The sequence below is a fragment of the Pristiophorus japonicus genome, chromosome 4, assembly GCF_044704955.1.
Source record: "Pristiophorus japonicus isolate sPriJap1 chromosome 4, sPriJap1.hap1, whole genome shotgun sequence".
NCBI lineage: Eukaryota > Metazoa > Chordata > Chondrichthyes > Pristiophoridae > Pristiophorus > Pristiophorus japonicus.
In genome coordinates this window covers 312,207,092-312,219,774 of record NC_091980.1, presented here as the reverse complement: position 1 = coordinate 312,219,774, position 12,683 = coordinate 312,207,092, and the positions used below count along the sequence as shown (strand labels likewise).

The window sequence follows — 12,683 nt, the reverse complement described above, 5'->3', positions numbered from 1 at the left end:
TGGGACAGTGTAGAGGGAGCTTTACTCTGTATCTAACGTGCTGTACCTGCCCTGGGAGTGTTTGATGGGACAGTGTAGAGGGAGCTTTACTCTGTATCTAACCCCCTGTACCTGCCCTGGATGTGTTTGATGGGACAGTGCAGAGGGAGCTTTACTCTGTATCTAACCCCGTGCTGTACCTGCCCTGGGAGTGTTTGATGGGACAGTGTAGAGGGAGCTTTACTCTGTATCTAACCCCGTGCTGTACCTGCCCTGGGAGTGTTTGATGGGACAGTGTAGAGGGAGCTTTACTCTGTATCTAACCCCCTGTACCTGCCCTGGGAGTGTTTGATGGGACAGTGTAGAGGGAGTTTTACTCAGGAGAGATGGGGACCCATACCCCAGTGAGAGTCAGCACCTTCAGGAGAGGAGGGGAGAAAAGAGAGCGAAAAATTGAAGCATTTGATTTCAAACGGAAAGTTTCTTTGCTCTGATATTTTCTCAGTGTTACCTGTATTCTCCTATGGATGGTTTTAAGTTTGTTTCCACCCCCTTCTGTAACTGAGCCTTGTTGAATACGTTGGAGCGAAGCAATCGCCCCACCTCAGACTTGATCACATCCATGTTCTTCCTGCTGTAGGTCACCCACGTGACGTATGTACAGTAGGTATAAAGGCACTGAAATTACAAGAGGAGGCCACTCAGTATCTCGGAATATAGGAACAGAAGAACAGGAGGAGGCCATTCAGCCCCTCGAGCCTGTTCCCGCATTCAGTGAGATCATGGCTGATCTCCATACATCCGCCTTTGCCCCATTTCCCTTAATCCCTTTGATAAACAGAAATCTATCAATCTCAGATTTAAAATTAACAATTGATTCAGCAGAAGAGAGTTTGCAGAAGAGAGTTCCACACTTCTACCACTCTTTGTGTGCAGAAGTGTTTCCTAATTTCACTCCTGAAAGGTCTGGCTCTAATCTTTAGACTGTGCCCCCCTAGTCCTAGACGCCCCAACCAGCAGAAATAGTTCCTTTTAATATCTTGAAAACTTTGATCAGATCACCCCTTAACCTTCGAAATTCCAGGGAATACAACCCGAGTTTGTGTAATAAATCTCACACCTTAGACTGCGGACTCTTCCAGGGAATCTCCTCAGTTGACCACTGCCCGAAAGAAATTTTCAGCTCCCATTCAGACAGTGAAACAAACCCCAATATTATAGTTATAGAGGTGGTGTAATGTGAGGAACAGCATTAGTAACTTTAAAACAGAACAAATAGGCAAAGCATCAACCATGGTTCAGTGGGAAGCACTCTCGCCTGAGTCAGAAGGTTGTGGGTTCAAGTCTCACTCCAGGGACTTGAGCACATAATCGAGACTGACTCTCCCAGTGCAGTACTGAGGGAATGCTGCACTGTCAGAGGAGCAGTACTGAGGGAGCACTGCACTGTCAGAACGGCAGTACTGAGGGAGTGCCGCACTGTCGGAGGGGCAGTACTGAGGGAGTGCCGCACTGTCGGAGGGGCAGTACTGAGGGAGTGCTGGACTGTCAGAGGGGCAGTACTGAGGGAGTGCTGCACTGTCGGAACGGCAGTACTGAGGGAGCACTGCACTGTCAGAGGGGCAGTACTGAGGGAGCGCCGCACTGTCGGAGGGGCAGTACTGAGGGAGCGCCGCACTGTCGGAGGGGCAGTACTGAGGGAGCGCCGCACTGTCGGAGGGGCAGTACTGAGGGAGCGCCGCACTGTCGGAGGGGCAGTCCTGAGGGAGTGCCGCACTGTCGGAGGGGCAGTCCTGAGAGAGCGCTGGACTGTTAGAGGGGCAGTACTGAGGGAGTGCCGCACTGTCGGAGGGGCAGTACTGAGGGACTGCCGCACTGTCGGAGGGGCAGTACTGAGGGAGCGCTGGACTGTCAGAGGGACAGTACTGAGGGAGTGCCGCACTGTCGGAGGGGCAGTACTGAGGGAGCGCTGGACTGTCAGAGGGGCAGTACTGAGGGAGTGCTGCACTGTCGGAGGGGCAGTACTGAGGGAGTGCCGCACTGTCGGAGGGGCAGTACTGAGGGAGCGCTGGACTGTCAGAGGGGCAGTACTGAGGGAGTGCCGCACTGTCGGAGGGGCAGTACTGAGGGAGTGCCGCACTGTCGGAGGGTCAGTACTGAGGGAGCGTCGCATTGTCGAAGGTGCCGTCTTTCAGATAAGACGTAAAACCGAGGCCCCGTCGGTTGATGTAAAAGATCCCATGGAACTATTTCAATGAATAGCAGGGGAGTTCCCGCTCCAGCAACTTCACTGTAAACTGGGACCAATGTTCTCACCAGTGCTGTGGTGGAGGGTTTAATCTAATTCACCAGGGGTAGGGGCACCAGGATGAAGCAGTAGAGTGGAGATACGAGGTGCAGAGAGGGCTGAGAGAGACCAGTATAAAGAACGGTTCAGAAACAGGAGTTACCAGACAGGGGGACAGAGCGTGGCAGTGTAAGATGGGTTTAGCGTGCCTGTGGGGCAAACAAGGTCAGTGAGCTGCAGGCCCAAGTATGACATAGTGGCAATAACAGAGATTTTTCTCAAACAAGGGGAGGAATGGACACTTAATATTCCTGGCTACAAGGTATTCGGGAAAGATAAGGAAGGAAGATAAAGGCAGTATTGATCAAAGATACTGTTCCAGCGCTGCAGAGGGATGATGTACTTGAGCGTTCTAAAACGCAATCTACTTGGTTCGAATTAAGGAATAATTGAGGGGCTATAGTGCTGCTGGGTGTAACTATAGTGGGATATAGCACCAAATAGCGGGAAGGAGATCGAGGAGAAAATTGCATAAAGATGCAAGAACTTTAGAGTTGTGGTAATGGGGGCCTTCAATTATCCTAATCCAAAAGCAAAATACTGTGGATGCCGGAATTTGAAATAAAATGAGAGAACACTGGAAATACTCAGCAGGTCAGGCAGCGTCTATGGAGAGAGAAACAGAGTTAATATTTCAGGTCGAACTGGCTAATACTGGGGGAAAAATTAGCCATATTATCTTAATATGAACTGTGAAAATAAAAGAAAGAATTGCATTTATATAGCGCCTTTCATGACTACCATTCTTTATTCTGGTCTCTCCCAGCCCTCTCTGAAAGCGTTTTACAACGAAATATTTTTGTAGTGTAGTCACTGTTGTAATGTGGGAAACAATTCACTAAATATATTCAAAAAGGAGTTAGATGTAGTCCTTACCACTAGGGGGATCAAGGGGTATGGCGAGAAAGCAGGAAGGGGGTACTGAAGTTGCATGTTCAGCCATGAACTCATAGAATGGCAGTGCAGGCTCGAAGGGCCGAATGGCCTACTCCTGCACCTATTTTCTTTGTTTCGAACACGGCAGCCAATTTGTGCACAGCAAGCTCCCACAAACAGCACTGTGATAATGACCAGATAATGGTGAGTTGGCTAAGGGATTAATATTGGCCAGGACACTGGGGATAACTCCCCTGCTCTTCTCCAAAATAGTGCCATGGGATCATTTACCTGAGAGAGCACACGGGGCCTCGGTTTAACGTCTCATCCGAAAGACGGCACCTCCAACAGTGCAGCACTACCTTTTTGCCGAAAACCCCACCCAGAGTACCGTCAGGTATCTCGGCGGCCATCGGCAGTTCTTTGGGCAGCACTTGCCCTTCACCAATTTCAGCCACGAGACTTCAATGTAGGGGGCACAATTAAGATGTGTGCTGAACAGTGGCAAAGGGAATTCAATCTGGAGAAGTGTGAGGTAATGCATTTGGGGAGGTCTACCAAGGCAAGGGAATACACATTAAATTGTAGGACACTGAGAAGTGTAGAGGAATAAAGGGACCTTGGAGTGCAGGTCCACAGATCCCTGAAGGTAGCAGGCCAGGTGGATAAGGTGGTTAAAAATGCATACGGAATACTTGCCTTTATGAGCCGAAGCATAGAATACAAGGGAGGTTATGTTAGAACTGTATAAAACACTAGTTAGGCCACAGCTAGAGTACTGCGTGCAGTTCTGGTCACCGCATTACAGGAAAGATGGATTGCAGTAGAGAGGGATGCAGAGGAGATTTACGAGGATGTTACCAGAACTGTAGCGTTTTAGCTATGAAGAAAGATTGGATAGGCTGGGGTTGTTTTTTTGGAACAGAGGAGGCTGAGGAGAAATTTAATTGAGGTATATAAAATTATGAGGGGCCTGGGTAGAGTGGATAGGAGGACCTATTTCCCTTAGCAGAGAGGTCAATAACCAGGGCGCATAGACAAAGTAATTGGTAGAAGGTTTAGAGGGGATTTGAGGGGAAATTTCTTCACCCCGGGGGTGGGGGTCTGGAACTCACTGCCTGAAAGGGTGGTAGAGGCAGAAACCCTCACCACATTTAAAAAGTACTTGGATATACACTTGAAGTGCCGTAACCTACAAGGTTACGGACCAAGAGCTGGAAAGTGGGATTAAGCTGGATAGCTCTTTTTCGGCCGACCCAGACACGATGGGCCGAATGGCCTCCTACTGTGCCGAAAACTTCTATGATTCTATGACAGAAAGCAGAGAGTAGTGGTGAACGGTTGTTTCTCAGACTGGAATGAGGTGTACAGTTCCCCAGGGATCAGTATTAGGAACACTGCTCTTTTTGATATACATTAATAAAGTGGACTTGGGTACAGAGGCCATCATTTCAAAGTTTGCAGCTGATGTGAAACTGGGAAATGTAGTTAACAGTGAAGGGGATACTAACAGACGTCAGGAGGGCATAGACACACTGGTGAAATAGACAGACACATGGCAGATTAAACTTAATGCAGAGAAGTGTGAAGTGAGTCATTCTGGTAGGAAGAATCTGCTAGGAAGCTGTGTAATCCAAAGGGTGTGGGAACCGAGAGATATGGCAGTGTACGTACACAAGTCTTTATAGATAGGAGGACAAGTTGAGAAGGGTGTTGGAAAGGCATATGGGATCTTTGGCTTTACAAACAGAGGCACAGAGTACAAAAGCAAGGAAGTTATGCTAAACCTTTCTAAAACCCTGGTTAGACGTTAGCTGGAGGATTGTGTCCAATTCTGGGCACCACACTTTAGGAAGGATGTCAAGGCCTTAGAGAGGGTACAGAGGAGGTTTACTGGAATGGTACCAGGTACAAGGGACTTCAGTTTGGGGAAGAGTGACCATAATATGGAAGATGGAAGAATTCTTTATTAAGATGGAGAGTGACACAGTTAATTCAGAGACTAGGGTCCTGAACTTAAGGAAAGGTAACTTTGATGGAATTGGCTAGAATAGACTGGCGAATGACACTTAAAGGATTGACAGTGGCTCGGCAATGGCAAACATTTAAAGATCACATGGATGAACTTCAACAATTGTACATCCCTGTCTGGAGTAAAAATAAAACGGGGAAGGTGGCTCAACCGTGGCTAACAAGGGAAATTAGGGATAGTGTTAAATCCAAGGAAGAGGCATATAAATTGGCCAGAAAAAGTAGCAAACCTGAGGACTGGGAGAAATTTAGAATTCAGCAGAGGAGGACAAAGGGTTTAATTAGGAGGGGGAAAATAGAGTATGAGAGGAAGCTTGCTGGGAACATAAAAACTGAATGCAAAAACTTCTATAGATATGTGAAGAGAAAAAGATTAGTGAAGACAAACATAGGTCCCTTGTAGTCAGAATCAGGTGAATTTATAATGGGGAACAAAGAAATGGCAGACCAGTTAAACAAATACTTTGGTTCTGTCTTCACGAAGGAAGACACAAATAACCTTCCGGAAATACTAGGGGACCGAGAGTCTAGCGAGAAAGAGGAACTGAAGGAAATTCTTATTAGTCAGGAAATTGTGTTAGGGAAATTGATGGGATTGAAGGCTGATAAATCCCCAGGGCCTGATAGTCTACATCCCAGAGTACTTAAGGAAGTGGCCGGAGAAATTGTGGATGCATTGGTGGTCATTTTCCAACAGTCTATTGACTTTGGATCAGTTCCTATGGACTAGAGGGTAGCTAATGTAACCCCACTTTTTAAAAAAGGAGGGAGAGAGAAAACGGGTAATTATAGACCGGTTAGCCTGACATCAGTAGTGGGGGAAATGTTGGAATTAATTATTAAAGATGTAATAGCAGCGCATTTGGAAAGCAGTAACAGGATCGGTCCAAGTCAGCATGGATTTATGAAAGGGAAATCATGCTTGACAAATCTTCTAGAATTTTTGGAGGATATAACTAATAGAGTGGACAAGGGAGAATCAGTGGATGTGGGGTATTTGGACTTTCAAAAAGCTTTTGACAAGTACCCACACAAGAGATTGATGTGCAAAATTAAAGCACATGGTATTGTGGGTAATGTATTGATGTGGATAAAGAACTGGTTGGCAGACAGGAAGCAGAGAGTCGGGATAAACGGGTCCTTTTCAGAATGGCAGGCAGTGACTAGTGGGGTGCTGCAGGGCTCAGTGCTGGGACCCCAGCTCTTTACAATATACATTAATGATTTGGATGAAGGAATTGAGTGTAATATCTCCAAGTTTGCAGATGACACTAAGCTGGGTGGTGGGGTGAGCTGTGAGGAGGATGCTAAGAGGCTGCAGGGTGACTTGGACAGGTTAGGTGAGTGGGCAAATGCATGGCAGATGCAGTATAATGTGGATAAATGTGAGGTTATCCATTTTGGGGGCAAAAACACGAAGGCAGAATATTATCTGAATGGCGGCAGATTAGGAAAAGGGGAGGTGCAACGAGACCTGGGTGTCATGGTGCATCAGTCATTGAAAGTTGGCATGCAGGTACAGCAGGTGGTGAGGAAGGCAAATGCCACGTTGGCCTTCATAGTGAGGGGATTTGAGTATAGGAGCAGGGAGGTCTTACTACAGTTGTAGAGGGCCTTAGTGAGGCCTCATCTGGAATTTTGTGTTCAGTTTTGGTCTCCTAATCTGTGGAAGAACGTTCTTGCTATTGAGGGAGTGCAGTGAAGGTTCACCAGACTGATTTCCGGGATGGCAGGACTGACATATGAGGAGAGACTGGATCGACTGGGCCTGTATTCACTGGAGTTTAGAAGAATGAGAGGGGATCTCATCGAAACATGTAAAATTCTGATGGGACTGGACAGGTTAGGTGCAGGAAGAACGTTCCCGATGTTGGGGAAGTCCAGAACCAGGGGTTACAGTCTAAGGATAAGGGGTAAGCCATTTAGGACTGAGATGAGGAGAAACTTCTTCACTCAGAGAGTTGTTAACCTGTGGAATTCCCTGCCGCAGAGAGTTGTTGAGGCCAGTTCATTGGATATATTCAAAAGGGAGTTAGATGTGGCCCTTACGGCTAAAGGGATCAAGGGGTATGGAGAGAAAGCAGGAAAGGGGTACTGAGGGAATGATCAGCCATGATCTTATTGAATGGTGGTGCAGGCTCGAAGGGCCGAATGGCCTACTGCACCTATTTTCTATGTTTCTATGTTGTGTGGCGAGACTGGAGAAGCTGGGGTTGTTCTCCTTCAAGCATGTATACAAAGTTGGCTAAGGGCCAGACAGCAATGGGGCAACGGAGTAAGTTTGTTTTTCAGAAAGGTTTTGACAGAGTAAATGAGGAGAAACTTTTCCCAGTGTCAGGAGGGCCGGTAACCAGACGACATCGATTGAAGGTGATTGGCAAAAGAAGCAGAGGGGGCGATGAAGAAGATCCAGTCTTAACTTTCAAAAGGGAATTGGATAAATACTTGGAAGGGGCAACATCTACAGTCCAGACAGAGTGTCGCTTCCTCGAAAAAGTGCCGAGGTTGTTGGGCAGGGAGGGCTGCTGTTTGAATGCACACTGGCTGCTGTTTGTTGTATTGTTACGGTACAGTTTACCCTTGATGGCCATTCCATCATTTTACCTGGAAGGGTGGTGAGGCCAATGAGTTGCCCGAGTGTGTGAAAGTGTCACTCACCTCAAACAGATGCCTGTCCTTATGGGTGAATGATCCAATGGCTCTGTCAACAGATCAAACCAGTTACTTTTGCCTCATTCCAAACCCAGCAGGGTACGAAACCATCCGATGTTTCGCGTACTTATTCGCAGAAGGACAGCTGCCGCAAGACTCAGGAGTGCTGATGATGACGTCCTGCACACTCCACACTGCCACCACACTGCCACCAAGCTCTTGGTCTACAGGGCTGTAGTAATACCCACCCTCCTGTATGGCTCAGAGACATGGACCATGTACAGTAGACACCTCAAGTTGTTGGAGAAATACCACCAACGATGTCTCCGCAAGATCCTACAAATCCCCTGGGAGGACAGACGCACCAACGTCAGCGTCCTCGTCCAGACCAACATCTCCAGCATTGAAGCACTGACCACACTCGATCAGCTCCGCTGGGCGAGGCCACATTGTCCGCATGCCCCGACACGAGACTCCCAAAGCAAGCGCTCTACTCGGAACTATCTTCACGGCAAGTGAGCCAAAAGTGGGCAGAGGAAACGTTACAAGGACACCCTCAAAGCCTCCCTGATAAAGTGCAACATCCCCACCGACACCTGGGGAGTCCCTGGCCAAAGACCGCCCGAAGTGGAGGAAGTGCATCCAGGAGGGCGCTGAGCACCTCGAGTCTCGTCGCCGAGAGCATGCAGAAATCAAGCACAGGCAGCGGAAGGAGCGTGCGGCAAACCTGTCCCACCCTCCCCTTCCTTCAACCACTATCTGTCCCACCTGTGACAGGGACTGTGGCTCTCGTATTGGCCGCCACCAAAGAACTCATGTTAAGAGTGGAAGCAAGTCTTCCTCGATTCCCAGGGACTGCCTGTGATGATGATGATGATGATGCACACTCCACAAAACTGAAATGCCTTCCTCTCCTCCCTCTGCCGAGAGTCAGCGGGGGCGAAATTGACCTTTTTGTAGCCCCGTTAGCCTCTACCGGGGGTGGGGGGGGCCGCAAGACACTCTTCACCCGGAGATTTGGGAGGTGCTGTCCCAGCAGCGCCGCGCTCCACGGTTAGCGCCCCGGGCCGCCGGTCAACTGTCAATGACATCATTGCCGTGCGCATCGCCGCCCGTTTTCGTCCCGCGCCGGAGATTGGCCCCGCGAGGCCACGGGCGATGTCAGCGCTAGCCTCACGGGTCGCAAACTGCGGGGCGAAAATTAAAGTGGGGGTGCGTGGCGCCTTTTTGTGTTGTCCTCTGACTTACCGGTCCGGCCTCCGTGTGATTTCTCGACGGTGCAGCCCGGCACACCGCTTCACGGCATGCCGCATCCCCCGGGTGGAGGCCCCTCGCCCCGCTGCCGAGTTCGCAGCGTGGACCCCCACCCCTCCACCACCACCACCCCTTTAACGGAAGGGGAAGGCCCTGTGATCGCCCCGACATTGCGCTCCACTTCCTCTCGGGGGGGGGCAGTGACCCCAATTTAGGTCGCGTGGCGGGACTTCTGCGCCGGGCACAAGACGTCCCGCCTCACCTTAGTGACCGGCCGCAAAAGGGGCGTAACCGGATTTCTGCCCGTTTGTGTTGGACTCTGGGCTTGTGGGAAGGATGCCAAGGCCTTGGAGAGGGTGCAGAGGAGGTTTACTAGAATGGTACCAGGGACGCAAGACTTCAGTTATGTGGAGAAACTGGAGCAAGCTGGAGTTGTTCTCCTTAGAGCAGAGAAGGTTAAGAGGAGATTTAACAGATTTAAATTGAAGAAGTCGTGTGACGTGGACTCACTTGCCGCAGGCCATGTGGTGCTGGTCTGCCATGCCCAAGCCCAGCAACAGCCCGGAGTACGTCTGTGCCAGGTGCTTCCGTGCCAGCTCCATCTTACTCTCAACTTCAACCAGTTCGGTTTTCTCCAGAACGCAGATATTTCTGGGGTAAACAGGACATGTTCAAAAACATTGTTAGGAACAGCAAAGGCCATCAGGCTCAACAAGCCCCTCCCACATTCTTAGAGCAACCCCACACCCTCCTTCTCCCCATATCCCAAACCCCACCTACCCACATTTTCCCCATATTCTCCAATTTCACCTACCCTCCTTCTCCCCATGTCCCAAACCCCACCTACCCACTTCCCCATGTCCCAAACCCCACCTACCCATTTCCCCATGTCCCCCAACCCCACGCACCCACTTCCCCTTATCCCCCAACCCCACGCACCCACTTCCCCATATCCCAAACCCCACCGACCCACCTTCTCCCCATATTCCCAAACATGGAAAAAAGAGCTGAATTCCAGAGCTGAGATGAGTGTCACTGCCCTTGACCAAGGCAGCATTTGACCGAGTGTGCCATCAAGGAGCCCCAGTACAATTTAAGTCACTGGGAATGAGGCAGAAAACTCTCCACTGGCTGGAGTCATGCCTAGCACAAGGATTGTTGGAGGCCAATCAACCCCACCAGGCCAATCCCAGCCCCAGGACATCGCTGCAGGAGTACCTCAGGGCAGTGGCCTAGGCCCAACCATCTTCAGCTGCTTCATCAATGATCTTCCCTCCATCATAAGGTCAGAAGTGGGGATGTTCGCTGATGACTGCACAGTGTTCAGTTCCATTCGCAACTCCTCAGATAATGGAGCAGTCCATGCCCACATGCAGCAAGACCTGGACAACATTCAGGCTTGAGCTGATAAGTGGCAAGTAACATTCGCACCACACAAGTGCCAGGCAATGACTATCTCCAACAAGCGAGAGTCTAACCACCGTCCCTTGACATTCAACGGCATTACCATCACCAAACCCCCCACCATCAACATCCTGGGGGTCACCATTGACCAGAAACTTAACTGGACCAGCCACATAAATACTGTGGCTACAAGAGCAGGTCAGAGGCTGGGTATTCTGTGACCAGTGTCACACCTCCTGACTCCCCAAAGCCTTTCCACCATCTACACGGCACAAGTCAGGAGTGTGATGGAACACTCCCCACTTGCCTGGATGAGTGCAGCTCCAACAACACTCAAGAAGCTTGACATCATCCAGGACAAAGCAGCCGCTTGATTGGCACCCCATCCACCACCTCCAACATTCACTCCCTCCACCACCGGCGCACCATGGCTGCAGTGTGCACCATCTACAAGATGCACTGCAGCAACTCGCCAAGGCTTCTTCGGCAGCACCTCCCAAACCCGCGACCTCTACTATCTAGAAGGACACCACCACCTCCACGTTCCCCTCCAAGTCACACACCATCCTGACTGGGAAATATATCGGCCGTTCCTTCATCGTCGCTGGGTCAAAATCCTGGAACTCCCTCCCTAACAGCACTGTGGGAGCACCTTCACCACACGGACTGCAGCGGTTCAAGAAGGCAGCTCACCACCAAGGGCAATTAGGGATGGGCAATAAATGCTGGCCTTGCCAGCGACACCCAGCCCGTGAACAATTTTTTTTTTAAGTCTCTAGTGATCTTTGCAACATCAGTCAAACAGCAACCTGCCTTTGTGTAAAGAGAATCAATGATGCCCCATTTAGGAGGGATGCACCGGTCATATCAATATATCAATCCCAATAGAACCAGAGAGAGAGCAATCCACTTCTTCAGACTCGCAGGATTCCTACAGGAACACGGAGCAATTAATTGGACTTCTGTACCATCAAGTGCCTTGTGTGACACCATCCCCCCCTCCCCCGAATAGGAGAAGTTTTCATAAGAACATAATATATAGGAGCAGGAGTAGGCCATTTGGCACCTCTAGCCTGCTCCGCCATTTAATAAGATCATGGCTGATCTTCAATGTGCATCCAGTGGGTGATGCCAAGCACCTTATTCTGCATATGTGCCAGAAACCCTTGCAGCAATCCACCATGCCAGCTTTCTGAGCCGCGTGTCTAGATAGGTTAGTGTCAGCTGTGGCTCAGTGGGTAACACTTTCACTTCTGAGGCAGAAGGTTGTGAGTTCAATTCGCACTCCAGGGACTTGAGCACAAAAAAAAATCTAGGCTGACACTCCAGTGCAGTCCTGAGGGAGTGCTGCACTGTCAGAGGTGCCGTCTTTCGGATGAGACGTTAAACCGAGGCCCCGTCTGCTCTCTCAGCTGGACGTAAAAGATCCCATGGCACAATTTCGAAGAAGAGCAGGGGAGTTATCCCCAGTGTTCTGGCCAATATTTGTCCCTCAATCGATATAACAAAAAAACAGATTATTTGGTCATTATCACATTGTTGTTTGTGGGAGCTTGCTGTGCGCAAGTTGGCTGCCGCGTTTCCTACATTACAACAGTGACTATACTCCAGAAGTACTTCAATGGTTGTAAAGCGCTTTGAGAAATCCAATGGTCATGAAAGGCGCTATGTAAATCCAATTCTTTCTTTGAAGGTGATCTCCTGTAGACATGGCTGATGTCTCCAATATGCCTTCCACATAACTGAGGGGTTCAAAAGATACAATGAGACCCATGGAACTACAGGAAGTGTGACGGAGCGGACTATTGTGTATGTAAGCACTCTGTCACGTTCTCAAGTCCTGATTTAATCGCTCCGCCATTGGTGGCCGTGCCTTCAGCTGCCTGGGCCCCAAGCTCTGGAATTCCCTCCTGAAACCACTCTCTCTCCTCCTTTAAGACGCTTCTTAAAACCTTTGGCTAAGCATTTGTTCACCTGTCCTAATATTTCCTTTATGTGGTTCGGTGTTAAACTTTGTTTGATAATCGCTCCTGTGAATCACCTTGGGACGTTAAAGGTGCTATATAAATGCAAGATGGTGTTGCGATCAGAGACTAAGTGGTCCCAGCCAGGTCTCGGAAGGCCTGTGAAAGTGTCACGC

The 12,683-nt window shown here is 49.5% G+C and overlaps 1 protein-coding gene and 1 long non-coding RNA gene across 2 annotated transcripts in view; one reads left to right on the top strand and one right to left on the bottom strand.

Moving 5' to 3' along the window:
* The window catches only part of LOC139263511 (uncharacterized), a 229,872-nt gene that overhangs the window by 132,362 nt on the left and 84,827 nt on the right, over positions 1-12,683 (top strand). The window lies entirely within an intron of this gene.
* The window catches only part of LOC139261938 (protein phosphatase 1 regulatory subunit 36), an 82,814-nt gene that overhangs the window by 22,616 nt on the left and 47,515 nt on the right, over positions 1-12,683 (bottom strand). Inside the window, exons 8-10 of the mRNA XM_070877106.1 lie at positions 9,650-9,790; positions 7,892-7,934; positions 491-657 (exon numbers count right to left, since the gene is read on the bottom strand). Of these exons, the coding sequence (XP_070733207.1) occupies positions 491-657; positions 7,892-7,934; positions 9,650-9,790 (351 nt within the window). The remainder of the gene's footprint in view (positions 1-490; positions 658-7,891; positions 7,935-9,649; positions 9,791-12,683) is intronic.